The sequence below is a fragment of the Limulus polyphemus genome, unplaced genomic scaffold (assembly GCF_000517525.1).
Source record: "Limulus polyphemus unplaced genomic scaffold, Limulus_polyphemus-2.1.2 Scaffold811, whole genome shotgun sequence".
NCBI lineage: Eukaryota > Metazoa > Arthropoda > Merostomata > Xiphosura > Limulidae > Limulus > Limulus polyphemus.
In genome coordinates this window covers 223,341-240,404 of record NW_013666421.1, presented here as the reverse complement: position 1 = coordinate 240,404, position 17,064 = coordinate 223,341, and the positions used below count along the sequence as shown (strand labels likewise).

General features: G+C 32.1%; 1 protein-coding gene across 2 annotated transcripts in view; it reads right to left on the bottom strand.

Moving 5' to 3' along the window:
• LOC106460659 (guanine nucleotide-binding protein G(q) subunit alpha-like) overlaps nucleotides 1–10,848 on the bottom strand; it is a 35,954-nt gene extending 25,106 nt beyond the window's left edge. Inside the window, exons 1-2 of one of the 2 annotated variants that reach the window (XM_013920385.2) lie at nucleotides 10,455–10,848; nucleotides 3,451–3,635 (exon numbers count right to left, since the gene is read on the bottom strand). In XM_013920385.2, the coding sequence (XP_013775839.1) occupies nucleotides 3,451–3,635; nucleotides 10,455–10,572 (303 nt within the window). In that variant the 5' untranslated portion in view covers nucleotides 10,573–10,848. Of the gene's footprint in view, nucleotides 1–3,450; nucleotides 3,636–10,250; nucleotides 10,420–10,454 lie in introns of those variants that run through there. The other variant, XM_022387424.1, reaches the window with a different exon arrangement.
• Nucleotides 10,849–17,064: the final 6,216 nt, after the last annotated feature.

Below are 17,064 nucleotides of genomic sequence, written 5' to 3'. Positions count from 1 at the left end.
AAAACATTTTATTTAGGCCTATCTATGGCCTTCAAAAAGTTGACGACTCTACATGTTTCGACGTTCCAACTTCATCCTGATTATTACTATTTAGAAATAAGTTCTTACTTATTTTTCTTCAAACACAGAACAATAAATAAAGAAGTAAAGCAAACAATTATCTCTTCTACTTAAAACCTTTGTAATTCATTTGCTGCTTGTCGTAGGTTGCTAAACCTTACAAAATTTTGCATGTGGAGGATGTGAAACAAATTTTTGTTTTTTTAGGTTTTATATATGCATTTTAAATAACCAAAAAAAGGACATAAATTACTATATCGATACCATCGAATTCCACTATAATTTATATAGCTTAGTAACTAAGCTGTATTTGGGTGTAAAAAATATGAAATTATGAACAGACTAAAGACTCCACATATCAGCTTTAAGTTTTGTATCAAAAGAACGAGATGACATAATACTTGAACATGACCGAGAAAGCCACTAGGGGGATATTTAAGCTTTCGATTGGTTATTCACATGCCATAGATAGAAGTAAGTGTATAGAAGGGAGCTTTTCAAAAAATGGAAAGAGGTGAGAATATAAAAAAGATAGGAGGTTTTTATTTTATATTCTAGCTTGTCAATATTGGTAATTTGAGTTCCTAATTCATATGAAACCATAGAGTTTATATTTTGACATTACCAACATCTAATTTGAACCAGTTCTGTATTCAACAAACCACTTGACACAATGTATAATACTAAAAGTTGAATTATAATTTACAGTTTGATACCAAACTTATTGAAGAAAATTCCTAAAATAGTAGTTCAATAAAATTTTGAATGCGAGTCAACAAACGTAATGACATAGACTTTCACCCATGTGGAGAGGGTTAAAAGGATGCATACAGATGAGTTCCAGGAGAATAAGAAACTTGAGAAAGACTAGAGTCTCCAACAGAGAAAGAATCTGTCATGTAGAAAGAGGAGAAGATATGAGAAACCAAAAGTTCTATGTTTTGGAGATGTAAAGGAGAAGGTTGAGCCCAATCAGTAAATGAGCTGATCAAGATCCCAAAATGAATTAACTACTAAGAGGGGTTCAATACTGATTGTGAGAGCTTGACCAGTCAATCTAACTGAGCAGACTCCTGACAGAGAGAGGAGGTTGCAGTAGAGGAGTCCTCTCATGATAGGGGTGGGAGAAATCAAGTATCCATATAATAGTGGAAAAGCAGATCCGAACAAAACCCTCAGGACCTAGTTTACAACATACAGGGCTGTAACTAACAGCAAGATTAAAACTCTCGAGTTGGATTAAGGATCTGTTCTACTGTGTTTATTGTCTAGAAAAGACTAAAAGAATTTATGGGAGGTTTAAAGAAGACTAGAATAGGAGGAAGATATTGAGAGCTCAAATACAGAGAAAGCCCCTGAGAGAGCACATATGTGATGCAAGGGTCTTCTGCAATGGGAGTTCACATATGTACACAGTGTAAGAGTTGAGCTCTCACAGGATGAAAACTGAGGGGGCTTCAGAAATGAGACATATCTCACAAACTCTTGATAACTATCCAGTTTGGAAGGGCTATAGGAGGGGAGAACCCAAAAAAGACTCACGAGAGCGAGAAACATGCTGAATACCCCTGGACTAAGATAATCAGGAAACCAGAATGAGCAGAGATGTCTGCCAACGAACTGCATCAGCTCTAATTTCCAAAGTTTGAGGAACTACCCAAAAAACATCTTATTGAGAGAAAAGGACATAAAACAGAGTTCCTTGAGGTGAGACTGAGGGAGAGAAGCTCAAGAAAATAAGGAATCTCAATCAAGCAAATCCTATCAACAAAGTAATCAAGTTAACTGGGCAACTGCTGAAAAAGAAATCAAGACCATCATGGAGAATAGGTATGAACGACCTTCCCCAGTAAAGCTGCTGGGATCATGATGCAGAGCCTCAGAAAGAAGGTGTAAAAAGTAAAGATAACAAAGAAGTTTAACAAGCAATAGTCACAGACAAGCAAACTGAGGGTGAGAGAGTCAAAGTTGGAGAAAAAGAAGAAATTCTCCAAGCTGGAAGAAGAGATTCAATAGATTGGAGCCCAATGAAAGAAGAAGGATCCTGACCATAGGCCATACAATAAAAGTGTCAAGTAGGAGAAGACATAATTGCTGAGGGTCAACATAAAAATGAAACAGAAAATAATCTGCATGAAATCTGCCACATAAAAGGCAGAGGGTTGTTACAAATGGAATTCAGTCAATCTGGATTAATGTCACAGGTGTGGTATCTCAGGGCTCAGTCTTACTCTTTTTGATTTACATCAATGACATAGATCAGTCTCTAAAGCCATCCAAACATTTTGCTGTTGCTAGTGGTAAAGCAAATAGGATTTTAGGTTTTATCTACAGAAATATTGAATACAAGTCTACAGAGGTTATAATTTCATTGTATAGGTCACTGGTTAGGCCACGTTTGGAATAGTGTGTTCAGTCTTGGGCTCCTTACCTCAGGAAATACATTTAATTGTTGGAAAGGGTTACTAGAATGGTGCCTGGGATGGAGGGGTTGTCATACTTGGGGAGGTCAAAATCTCTCAAATTGTTTTCTCTTGAAAAAAGAAGAGTTAGGGGGAATCTGACTGAGGTGTTTATGATTGAAAAGGGAATTGATAGTGTTGATGCATCATCGTTTTTCTTATTTAACAATGAGAATAGTAGGACTAGGGGATACTAATATAAATTTTGGCAGGATAGGAGTCATCTTCAGCTAAAACAGTTTTATTTTTCTAACAAGGTGGTTGGCCTCTGGAATGGGTTACCTTTGAATATTGTGGAGGCAGTAAATTTAAGTGAGTTTAAGAAAAAGACTTGATAAATATATGAATGATAAGGGCTGGATTTAAGGTTTGAAAAGAAAATGTATTTATTAATAGTTTTAGTGTAGTTTAGAGGATGTAACAGCCGAGATGGACCAAAAGGTCCCATGTTGTTCGAAAACATTATGTTATTGTGGTGAGTAAGTACAAGTCTTCACAATTCATGGCAAGTAAGTTTCCTTTGAAAAGAAGTGTTTGGAATTTTTACAGTATTTTGTTAATACAACTTAGCATATTACTACTTGATAAAAGTGGAAAGGCCCCAAAAATGTTACACAAAAACATGGGCATCCACAGGATGGGGCAAGGGTGCATTTGCCCCCTCCCCCAGAATTTCATAAGAAATTTTAATTGAATAATTTGAAAATAATACTGATTGAATATAAATGATGAAATTAGGTGTACATAAGTACGCCATAATCAGTTAGAGCATTGCACCAAAACTTACAGGGCAATGGTCAGCACTCTGTGATGGTTAAATTTTTGCAGACTGTGGGTTTGCCCTCACCTGGAATAAATTCTGCAGATGCCCATGCACAAAAATATGATTATTCATTCTAATGCATATCTTTAAGTTTATTCATCTTACCAGATTCTTTGTATCTTTATAAGGTATTTTCAACATATCCATGGCTTTTATCATACTCTGTATAGCCATGAATATGTTTTGGTACACTATCTTGATAAAACCCCGTTTGTCTTCATCAGAATAACCTGAGCCATGAATAATACGCATCTGTTTAATGAAGGTGCTTTTACCAGATTCACCTGTCCCTAGAAGAAATAAAACTATTTAAAAAATTTTCTTCTAAAAGTTGTATATAAATCTCTTGACAAATAGAGTAATAACCAGAGCAACATAAAGAGGATTTACTGCTATCAGGATCAGTATTGTGTGCATGTAAACATACTTAGGGAATCTTAACATTAATTAATACTTCAAATGTATTTCACTGTCAAAAAGAAATACAAATTAAGTGACATCATAACTGGGGTTTTCTACTCTGACAAGATTCAAAATGGAAGAGGATCATTTGCTATGACGTTTTATAATCAACTTTCATAACACTTTTCATCAATAAGAAAACAATGCTTTAGGGCTATAACAAAGAGTAGATTTCGTCCTTCAAAGCTTCGAAACAAATAACAAAACAAAGGTATTTAAACCTTTGACAATGTTAAATTGCATAATTTACTGATGATTTCACCTTAACTACTAGTTTATATTTGAATAAAAACCATTTTATTTTACATGTAATCCATAGAAGTGAAATAAAACATTCACATGTAGTTTAAAAATACATAATATAGAACAATAACTATGTTTCTATATTTAAAAAATGCACAACATTATGTGCATGCATTTGATGTTATGTACAATACTCATATAGCTACATATACAATAAGCTTGTATTGCAAGGGCATCTTACTGCAGCCAATTAAAAGAACTACAACTGATTCAAGCAAAACAAATATTTTTTTAAGTCACAATTCCAAGCAGATTAGCATTCTAAGTCTTTTTATCATAAAATTGATTAAATAAACATACATAATAATAAATAAACAGCAAAACATAACAGAATAACCCTAATACTTTGATTATAAAATTAATATTGACTTTCAACAATAACAAAAGTTAAAAGATAGTGTGCTATAGTAAATTTTTGTTAAGGAAGGAGGAGGTGTAGCATTACACTGGTGTTCAATTTTTCAATATCAAAAGTATTAGTGTTACCATACATTTTAAGTTTCATCCTATTTTACCATAACACTTCTGATGAGAATAACGTTAACAGTGTTTTAGAAGAAAAAGGTCATGGGATTTTAGTTTGTATCTGCGAAATAATGAATACAAGTCTAAAGAGGTTATAATGTCACTGTATAGGTCACTAGTTAGGCCACATTTGAAGTACTGTGTAAAGTCTTGGGATCGTTATCTTAGTAAGAACATTGAATTATTGGGAAGGGTTCAGAGGTTCTTGTACACTAGGTATTCAGTTTGTTTGTTTTTGAATTTTACGCAAAGCTACATGAGGGCTATCTGCGCTAGCCGTCCCTAATTTAGCAGTGTAAGACTAGAGAGAAGGCAGCTAGTCATCACCACACACCGCCAACTCTTGGGCTACTATTTTACCAACGAATAGTGGGATTCACCGTCACATTATAATACCCCCATGGCTGAAAGGGAAAGCATGTTTGGTGTGAAGGGGATTCGAACCCGCGATTCTCAGATTGCAAGTCGAGTGCTATAACCACCTGGCCATGCCGGGCAGGTATTCAGTACATTTTGTTAAAACTGTAGTCATTCTATGCTTCACTATGATGGTCTACTCTAATGTGTGGAAGGAGTTGCTACAAATAACATGGTGTGTGTGTGTTTTGTTCTTAATACAACTTTTGTTTAAGTAACGGGCATTATACAAATCAAAAGATCAAGTTTTTCCATGAGAGTGACATTTAATATGGGATTACTTTTCAAACACTGTCAAATGTTTTGGTTCATGACAAAAAAGAAAAAAAAAGCTGACACTACTTGAATGGACTTTCTGAATGTTTAGATGAACGTTTGAATGTTCAAACACAGTCATACAGTGTTTACATTGCATAGAAATTATTTATGAAGAGCATTACATCCCTAAAATTTACAAAATTAATAACTTATGACACTGTAAATATCAAAATTAAAAAAAATCTAATTCACAGTATGTGTATTATTTTTAAATAGATGGCGATTGGAACAAAAAACACATCAGACATCAACTCTTGCAGCATGGGCTCGGTCCCTGGAACCGACTTTGTAACCATTTTGTGCTTGTTAGTTTTCATGCTATAACATTTATATAAGTAAGCTCATGTTCATGAAATTTGGCAGATTATCTGTAAAATTACAAGGCTTTAGTATCAAAAATTCAGATTTTTTTTTATTAAGTCTTAAGGTTTTTTAAGTAATGTTTTTCTCATGCCTTTTTTCTTTTCACATGTTGCCTATCCAACATACAAAGTAATTTTCATTTTAAGATTAAAAATAGTTTTATGCATCAGAAAATTTTCAAATTTCACATGTAAAAATCTATATAATGTCCAGATAGTTATCAAATGTTTCTTAAGAAAAAACTTTATATTTTATCGATTACTTTCACTAACGAATCTATGTATGGGTTCGGTTGATCTGACTGATCTCGTAATAAATATAAATTATACCTTTTTAGTTCTAGAATGACTACAAATTATAACACGAAAACAGTCACATTTCAATTATTATACATTATGTATGTATATACATTGTTATTATTTACAAATAAGTTCTTAAACTTCTTTTTCTTAAACACAGAACAGTAAATAAAGAAGTAAAGCAAACAATTATCTCTGCTACTTACAACCTTTGTAATTCATTTGCTGCTTGTCGTACGTTGCTAAGCCTTACAAAATTTTGCATTTGGAGGATGTGAAACAAAATAACTTTTTTAGATTTTATATATGCATTTTAAATAACCAAAAAAAAAGGACATAAATTACTATATCGATACCATCGAATTCCATTATAATTTATAAAGCTTAGTAACTAAGCTGTATTTGGTTTTAAAAAAATATTAAATTTCGAGCAGACTAAAGCCTCAACTTACCAACTTAAAGTCTTGTATCGAAATAATTTGATGTCATAATACTTGAAAACGGCTGAGAATGCCACTAGGGGGACAGTCTGAACTTATAATTGGTTATTCACATCATAGACAGAAGTAACTGTATATGAGGAATTGTTTCCAAAAATGGAAAGAGCAAACAGAAAAGACAGGAGGTTCTTATTTTATATTCTAGCTTGTCAACATTAGTAATTTGAGTTCCTAAATCATAAGAAACTATAGACTTTGTATTTGGACATCATAAACATTGATGTTTAGGTGTTGTTTTTTTTTAATATTTACTTTTAAGTTAAGAAATTGAATAATGTATAATATTAAAATTTGAATTATAATCTACAATTTGATACCAAACTTATTGATATAAATTCATGAAATAGTAGTTCACTAAAATTTTGAATGTAAGTCAACAAATGTGCTGACATGGTCTTTAACCCATGACAATAGGGTTAATAAACATCTTCAGTGGTACTAAACCAATGGGGAAAAAATGCAAACTAAGAACCAGGTACACGACATGTACCCTCTTTTCCAACAACAGTTCTGGCTGAGATCTTACTTTTTAATTACAAGGTTAAAAGTGCTAAACAACTGGACATTATTTTCCATATTATAAAAAAACTTTATGCTACAAAATGACAACAGTTTATCTTCAAGTCTATTTACTATGCAATGAAATTTCACTTACCTATTCAAGTAGACATTGTTACATACACTGATTATTTTTCAGGAATGTTTAATGATAAATTATCAAATTATCAAATTATCTGAGGAATTGATAGTTTAAAAGCCTCCAATTTTTTTGTGCTATATTCTGAAGACCATAGGAAAGAGCATAAAATCTTAAGATTTGGAAATGACAGTATCACACAAATTAGCAATACAAAACTTTTTCAGGACGCTTTGAATTTGCTCCTTATATTTTAAAAACCTTGTGGATTGTGTTTCTTTATTTCACAGTAACTTGTTTTTGTACTGTTGATTAATGAAGTTGTTAGAAAGTACAACAATTATCAAATATAGTTTGAAATCAATGAGTGTAAAAGAAAGTAAAGTCTGAAAAAAAATTTAAAACGTATAACAATAACTTCTTTATGTTTTCACATAAGTTTATCATAAAATATAGTTTTAAAAGGAGTATTAATATGCAAACAAACAATTGTAATATAAATAGTAAAATATTTTATGTAACTACTGTACACTTAGTTATAAGGAATATAATTCATACAAAAAATTTAAATATTTTTATTACTGTTGTGATAACCTTTTCAAAAATATCACAAACAAATCCATATCTGGTTATTATTTCTTCAAGTTGACAAAACAAGGTGCTAAAACTTTACCTGGATTCTGGAGCATGCATTACGGAATGTTTTCATAAGAATATTGTACTAAACCCTATTTCATTCTGTCAACCCAAGACAATCTGCATGAATAACCATGTAACTTTTCATATGACCTTAGAACAACACAACTACCAGCTCTTTATGGAACCTCTAAGAATATGCAAATGAATTTATCTTCAAGGATGATTGTTATTTAAAATAAGAATTGTGGGTGTTTCTAAGATCACAACATGCATTTTCTTCATTTACCGCTATATGGGTGAAAAATTATCAAAATAACTATACAGGGGTAAAAGATATCCCAGAATGAAAAAAAAACCAACAAAAAACAAATTTCAAAGCTAAGGTTTAAAAACATGTCATGGGACTTTTCTTAAATTTTTAGCATTTATCATGTTATGATCTGAATAATGTTAGTTAAACATACATTAAAATTTGCTTTTTGAGCAAATGCTACTATACTGTAGGCTTTCTAAAGGATCCTTACGAGATGAAAATATTCAACCTACACTCAATATTTAAAAACTATTTTTTATTAAAAATATGAAGTTAAAATACTGCTTTAACTGAGAATATTTTGGGGCCAATATTTATTTGGAAAATGAGAAAAGACATAGATAGTTAAATCACAATATTTTATATTAATTAAACACAGGGAATCAGGATAAAGGATATACAGCATACTCTTTGAAAGCTGGTTTTATTCACTTTCTGGCCAGTAAAATGAAATTTTGTTTTTGGTAAATTTCTAAGGATGGCTATTAAATTTTGTACACTTGCATACTATAATAGGTACAAACAGTGGGAAATAGGAAGTCCCTTCTCAATAAACTTGCTATCTGCAACTTATACTACTAAACCATTGCTACGAAGATAACTTGTACATCTAATACAACACATACACTAGTTGCTATAATGTTACCGTGGGTGTATGTATGTGTAAACACCCAAACTTTTTCCTCAACACTCTAATTCACGCAAACAAAAATGAGTTTTGTTTGATGGATATTTTGTAGCATTACAAAAAAAATAGAGTTAGTACAAACCACCCTACTAGTCCTATATCTGATTAATGCCAAACTCAGGACTTACATGTACAGTTGCTCAAAGAAAAGTAACAAAAATAAATAATGTTCAGCCTAAGAAGTATATGGGTCAAAAGCTGGTACAAGGGATGAAATGGTTATCTTACAGGGATAGGTTAAAATTTCTTTTATCTTGAAAAAAAAGAAGAGTAAGAAGTGATGTTATTGAAGTTTACATGATTAAACAAGAGGGGAGAGGGTAATAGGATTATGTCTGTGACAGAGCAATTTCTATTTCTAGTTATGATTTTGTGCATCATTCATATATTTTTCCTTTTATCACGTGGTTCAACTATATTTTTAATTGCTTCAAATCTGAATTTAATGTTCAGATAATGCAATCAAAGACAATATTCCAACAACATTCTCCCAAAATAACATTGGGAACATCTTTAATTTTATTATACAGAGAATGAGTTCAATTATTATCACACGGTGTTTTTGAGACAAAGAAGAATTTCAGTAATATTGTCTTATGATGAAACAAGCTGTTCTTGAATGAAGTCATACATATGCCTGTTTTTACCTTGCTGAATATCTTTAGTCCCATCTTACTGGCTTATCTGCTGGTGATCCTGGGCACTAGACTTGCAATAAGTACAGCTTTCATTATGGAAACTGCTAGATGACCAGTAAATACAAATAAGTAGAACTTTTGAACTAAACTTAAGCAGCAATATGCAGTCAAAAGCTACACTGTTTCTCAAGTGGCTGGTCACTGTATTTCTGATAAAACTATTTACCAACTATTTATGTGTCAATAAATAGGTGTTTTTAAATCTAACATTTTTACCATATGAAGACATAGCTGTGTAGGATCAAAGGCCATGACTTCTGGATGATTAACAATTTAGGAAGCTCACAAACTAACCAAATTTAAAATAGTTCACTAACTGTTATATGAAATACTGAATGGCAAAACAGTTAGTAACTTTGAGTCATATGTATTTAAAGTTGACAGTTTTCTGTATAAAACTTGTGATGATGAAATTTTAATTAAAACATGAGCTTATTTTGACAGCTTCCAGAAAATCCCTTGTGTAGTATTGAAATATGAATGAATACTTCCAATGGCCCCATCACTAGATAAAAAGAATATTAAGTACTAATTGTATTATTAATGGGTATCACTGTACTGAGTAAACAGTTGCTTAGAAGTTAGACACTCCAAATTTCACTTCAGATCTTTAGTAATTTTAAGGTTAAAAATAAAATCTCGAAAGAAATGTATTATATGGAACCATTAACGTTAGGCTATTTCCATAACATTTATATTAATATTATTTTGCATATAATAAATGGATAAACGTTAAATAGTACCTTTTAGTTCTAATTCTACTTCTAATACCAGAATTGTTCTACAACTTGTATTTACAAGTACAAACACAGTGACTAGTACTGAGTAGTTGTATTACAGCTGCACAAGTGATAAACGCAGTGTTTTGTATAGTATCAGAGTCTAAATGTATTACTTTCGTTTCGATTTGTAACAACAAACTGTTCATAAATTGTCGCTAAATTTACCCAATAAAAGTAGTTTCAATTCCCTTCTAGCATCTCTTTTGTCTTTACGGAGTTGTCTCTCAATTTCCTGATTGATTCTTTTCTGTTCCTGCGCTTCTGGACTGCCACAACACGCCATGACGATCGGCGAATAAATCTTAAGTTAACACAAGTGTGTTGAAAATACCTTATTGGAGAATTATTATTACTAATTTCTGAATTTATTCAGTGAAATTATAATATTACAATATCGTCATAAATTATAATAGTGTGTTTTCGTACAAAACGTGTACAAAATTAAACTCAACTGTATGCAACAGGCTATAACATCACCATTACTATTAATTCAGGCTTACAAAAAAACCTGCACACATTAATTCAATAAAATTGTCGTTTTCGCTTCATTCCCTGGGTGTGGTGAGAAGGGAGTAATAATAATTCATTCGAAAGCTATTTTAGCACGCATTCATTTGGACAGCGTTTCCAGAAAAGTAATCTTACTATCCCGGTATGCTAAGTAAAAAAAATATGCGCAAACTCAATGCTACTTCCTTCGGAAAATAAATTAATCTTTTGATGCTGATTTAAGTGCGATAGAACAAATCATCAATAAAGGGAGGTATGGTTAAGTGTAATAGCCATGTCCTACTGTTATAAAATTGCTGAGAATTTATGAATTGGTGTCGAGAGAGAGACAAAAAGAAGCAAAGAACGACAATTTATGTTAGAAGTACTTCTGAAATGTTGAAAACACTACACTACTTAAGATTTATTGATTTTTTGAGTCCTTTATAATTCATCATTGAGTAACCTAAATGAATTTAGGTGTGTGAATAATATTATGACATTGCACCTAATTTATTATTCGATATTACATAACCATCAAATTGTTCAATGATTACATCTATCTATCTATATATATATATATATATATATATATGTTCCATATTTCTTTTCTTTTTATATTTGATATTTTCAATTTTACCTTTACTGAAAAAGAAAAGAAGTCCGTAATATATACACACACACAATCATTAAAGAATTGGTGCTCTATATAATATCCAATAAAAATTAGATGCAATGCCATAATATTATTAAAACACCTAAATTAATTTAGTTTACTATATAGTGAAACAGAGATCTGTAACACACATGTACTAGATATACTTCCGCAGGGTCCCCGAAAGTGTTCTGTTTCAAGAGTAAATAAAACCAAAATTAAAAGCAACAAATATTCTTAGTTCTTGCTTTCGAAGTTCACATGTCATATTGTGTTGTAATCTAAAGAGCGCACAATTCTTCTCGTGATTCATGACATGCGCACGTTTTACTGACGTTACGATAATACAAATTGCAACGTCAAATGTCCCTTATGTGACGTTATTTTTGTGTCTACTGACTGACTGACGTACAACACACTACTGTACTGTGGTGCGAGTGGTTAAAACAGGTGACCCCTTCAGGTGGCTTTCGGGGAAATAATCACTATACTAATTAATTTTTAACAATATTCAGGATGTTTTATAAGCAATTAAAAAAAGAATTTCTACTTGACAACTTTAGAAAAAACAACAGCACAAACAAACTGTAATCTGACTGAAACATATCTACATTCGCATAAAAACACCTTCAAAAGTAGAGACAAAACGAAAAAATGAATGATAATATGCATAAACACATGAAAAATCAAACAATCAGTTTGGGCTACAAAAAATTAGAATATGCTGAAATATCTATAAGTGAAATAAACAAAATAAATAGATGCATAACTTATCCAGAGCTGGCACGAGGTTTCACTCTCCTCACCTTAATCCCACCAACAGATCATCATATGTAGTGGTTATCTTTTGATTAACCATTGTTATCGCCATCATGGCATAGTGGTCTTTGGCTAGGGTATCATGCCTGTCAGTTAAGCCCATAAGTAATACATCTTCTGCTTCAGTCTTCTTTCCTTTTGTACAAGGCCCTTTGGTCTAGTCAGTGACCATATTCTGACAGTACCACTTGTATTTGGGGGTTATGCTCTAATATCAGCCAGTGTAAGATCACCTTGAGTGGGTTTGTTGAGAGTTCTACTACAGACTGCCTCTGGAGTTATTCTTGGGGCCATGTTTATGGTAGTATCTTGATCTTTGTCATGGTAGAAGTCATTTGCCTCATATTTACTGTTTGGATGATTGTCTGTTTGGCAGTCGATTTTGATGTTTCCTCATTGATGATTAACCCTCTTCTTGGTGATTCTGAAGGTGACAGACATTATCTAGGGACGAATGGTACTCTTATTTTACCAGAGCCTGATCGACTGTAAAGAGGACCCAAACCCCAGAGAGGATTTCTTTGACTTAGGGAGATAAATGTTCTTGCAGGAAGTGTGAGTACATCTAGTACCATCAATGTTTTGATATGTTGTACTCCTGGCAGGACATTTCAGAAGTGGGTCATTGTCCTGCCTTAAAGATTAGCTAAAAAATCTGCTGTGATGAAACCGAAAACAAAAAGTTGGCCAAACTTATACCACGAAAAATGACTAACGTTAAATAGATGTTTTAATGTTCACAACATTTCGGGCTAGGATGCCCTTTCTCTGGTGATTTTAAAATTTTTGGAAGGGTTAGGCTGACCATGTTTTCATGGGAATCAGCTCTGATGGAATTTTCTGCCATTAGGTCACTTGAAGGCTTGGCTCCTCGGGTGTCAGCAATGTGGTGGTCACTGCTATTTCCCCCATCACTGATATATTCAGTGAAGGTTTGAACTCTGCAGGACCTATCATGGCTGATGCAGGCTACTTAATTCCAGCCTGATGACAAACATAAAAAGATCTCTGATGATTAATGCATTGGTAAACAATAGCCCTTCTTACATGGGTTCAGTCATGGTGATTGTCAGATCCGTACAAGACCATGGGAAAACATAGTCCATTCCTTCATTGTATAGCACACTCTGGCCATATTGGTCGTCCTCATCAAGGTGTTCCATGAAAAAGTGGACTGGATGCTTCTGGTACAGGTGGCAACAAGACAGCATGGCTGACTAATGGCCAGTTGATGAAAGAGATAGCAAGAAAGGGGGAATGATTAAATAACAAAAGTCTTGATTGAAAATATAAGGTCAAGTGAGTTACAATTGGTCAGAAGGTCAACCACATGTGTAGGCTATAAAGAGTGGTTACATGACTTATGGGTTACAATTATTACTTGTTATAAAATCACATTTAAAGATATGGTACTAAAACTATAACTTGGTCAAGCAATATTTCTATGGGCTTCACATGTACTCACACCCCATATTGCCCATAGAGAATGTACCCATTACATATGTGAACCTCTTGGTCCCAAGATTTTATTGGGTCTCTGCTTAACCAATACATATAGCTGTGCTGAACTATGTCATCTCTGCCAGATAACAGTCAACATGACTTACCTTTTACTCAGTGACATTCCTTTTGTTACCATTTGGTTATCATATGGACAGAGCCCAGGTCCAGTAGAAAAGGAAGCGAGCCAAAACTGCAAAATTGGTTCCTACACACATGAGCTGCTCAGGTTAGGTGATGCAAAACCTTATATTTGACTGCTGCAATCCACTGATATTTATATTTTCTCTCCTTGGTTACTTTTCTAGTTACAAGTGTAATATTAACTTGGTGCAAGTTACAAAGTTTTTCATATGGGTATTACTTTCTGTCTCTCAAAAACAACTTTTTCATGTGTACTGAAACAATGTTATGAAAATATTTAATGAAACTGTACTTATGAAATGCTTAAACCTGCCTGATTCAAAATATTCTTACCAAACCAAATAAAACCATAGGTATATCAATTTACATTTGTTATGATATATAAACCACTATTTGTGAATTTCATTTACTGCTCATAATTCTACCCACTCATGAATATTTCAGTTTGATCCAAATGAAATATCTTGGACTACTCTTACCAAAAAATACCAGATAAAATTGTTTTCTCTCAAATGTAGTGTGTGAATTTCATTATTACTTTTATCCTTCCATAAAAATTCACCAGCGTCCAAATATTTCAGTGTTAAAATTAAAACATTATCTCACCAAAATTAACGAAAACAAAATGTGTACTGTACTTTTAAATAATACCTCCCAGATCAGTAATCACATTTACCTTTATATCAGAGTCTGAACATCTAGATCAAATCCATTGTTTCCATTCATATGTTGCTTGACCATTGTACTATTTGCTTAATTAATCCAATAATTACAGTTGTAATTATACATCACTTATGAATGACTTTATGTAATGTTTTTCCTCAATTCTGTCCATATAGAAGTGTTAAGACTAAACACATATATTCATTTATACACGTATATTACTAAATACATATATCTCCATTACACATTGGCACATCTCAAGTATCTTATAACGCAGTTTCTGGCTCCCGTGCAAATTGCTTTGGTAACCTTATCAGGTTAGTTTCCAAAGCTACAACTTAGTAACCACTAGCAATTTACACTTGACATACACAAACAGTATTTAAACTGAACAGAAGATGACTTGATAATGTTATCACATAACTCTTAATCTATTCGCAAGTGTCAGTTACTTATTCAAAAGTTTGTTTTACTCGGAAACAATACTCATGAAAAATCAGTTTGAATCACTGAGTTTTAATTATTTTTGTACCACAATTAAATTTTTCGACAAAACATTGGCCATGAACTGAAGCATAGGTTGAAACTTGAATAAAAAACACACAGTCGTTTCTGTATATTTATTCCAGGAGATTAGATTCAGCTTCAAAGTAGCAGCATTAAGATACAGGACTAATACTAATGGTTATAAAAACTTATTGCCAGATTTCAAAGAACTTTGCAAATACCAATTTTATACGAATGTAGGGATGCTTACTTTTTATATAATTTCTCAGAAAGAAATCCTCCTTAGAAAATCTAAGGTGATATTTTTATTATTTTTCAAATTATATTTCATAATTCAACTAAATAACTACTCATACGTTACAAACTGCCTCCTTAAATGCAGAATCATAAAAGTTTAATGAAATATTCCAACAATAGAGCTAACCACTGGAGACTAAAATATGATTTATTTATTTCTACTTTAAATATAACACCGTTTTGGATTGAACCACTTTCCAAATAGCCCATGACACCTAAGAATTTACTGTTGAATAATGTCAAAGTGATAAATATGTCCTTCTTTTGTTCGAGTTGGATTGGAAGGAAATTTTTGCAACAGCTCTGACATCGTCCATGGAAAAAAATTATATTTATGCACACGTGTGAAAATTTGAACAAAAATATCCTGTATCACGTGGTTCCCTCAATAAACACTAATATTAGTATGGATAAAAAGAAAGTGAAATACGGTTATATCAAAGGAGACTTTGGAATTTCCAAGTGAGTAGCTAAAGTTTTTTGAGTAAAATGGTAATTAAAATGTTACGTGATATGTGCAAGAAATGTTTCTTACATTAATAGCTACTATGAAATACTTATATAGTTGTAAAAACAAAGCAGAACAAGGTAGATAATTAGGCTTTTAGATCTGAGTATATTTTGTATTTTGAGTGGTGATTTAAATATCATTTGTATCTGAAATTGTGGATAAAATGTTTTAATAATTCTTAAAATTTGTGACTTCACTATGAAATTGTTCTTACCTAATAAAGGAACGACCAGTGTCAATGTATATTTAACAAATGTGTATGATTTCCATGGGTGTTCAAGTCTGTGAGAAAGGATCTTGCATGTTAGGGCTTGAATAAAATGCAAAGGACAGCTCTGTCTTAGTTGTGTTTAATTACTTACATTATGCAAGAGTGAAATATGAAACTGGTGAGTTTAATGTAGTAAAGCCGACGTAATAATTTAAAGCTAATGTTCTACTTTTCTTACTCACTTTTCCATTTAAAGTATTAATATTACATTTTTTGATTTTTGTCTAATATACCCTTCAAGGTTTTCTTACAGTCATTAATGCTAGATGCATATAGATACATCCCTTTCCTATAGACTCTGTCATCTTATGTTCTATTAGTTTCGTATTTTCGAGGCAATTAGGTGGTTGTGAAAATTTAAACTTACTTAAAAAACATTATCTATTTGTTATATTATTTAAAACAAACGTTGTTACTTACAATCTCTGAATGGTTGTTTTAGAAAATGAACGAAAATTCGTTTCCATAGTATAATAACTTTTCTGTTATATTTTTTGAAAGTAGTAATTAAAATATTTTTTTCAAAGAGGATATACCAGCTTAATTAATATATAACAGTAATATTATTCTGGTTTCCTACCACACGTACTTTTGTGGGAAATAACATAAAGGAAAACTTCTACTTAGCAGTGAGTTCAGTTTAAACATATATTATTTCCATATTTCATAATAGTTACACTTTCGGTCGCTAGATGGAAACACAAAATGTTCGTACATAACGATATTTTGGGACATTTCATTTCACAAACATGATACCCGACAAACCAATTTCGCTAAAAATAAATAAATAAATAAAGAATTAACTAAATTAATATTTAATGTATCAAGCACCCGAGGGAATTTTTGCAAGTGAAAGATCTGTGTAAATATTATTGATGTTTCAGTTTAACAACACCAGTTTCTTAATCATCAAAACAAT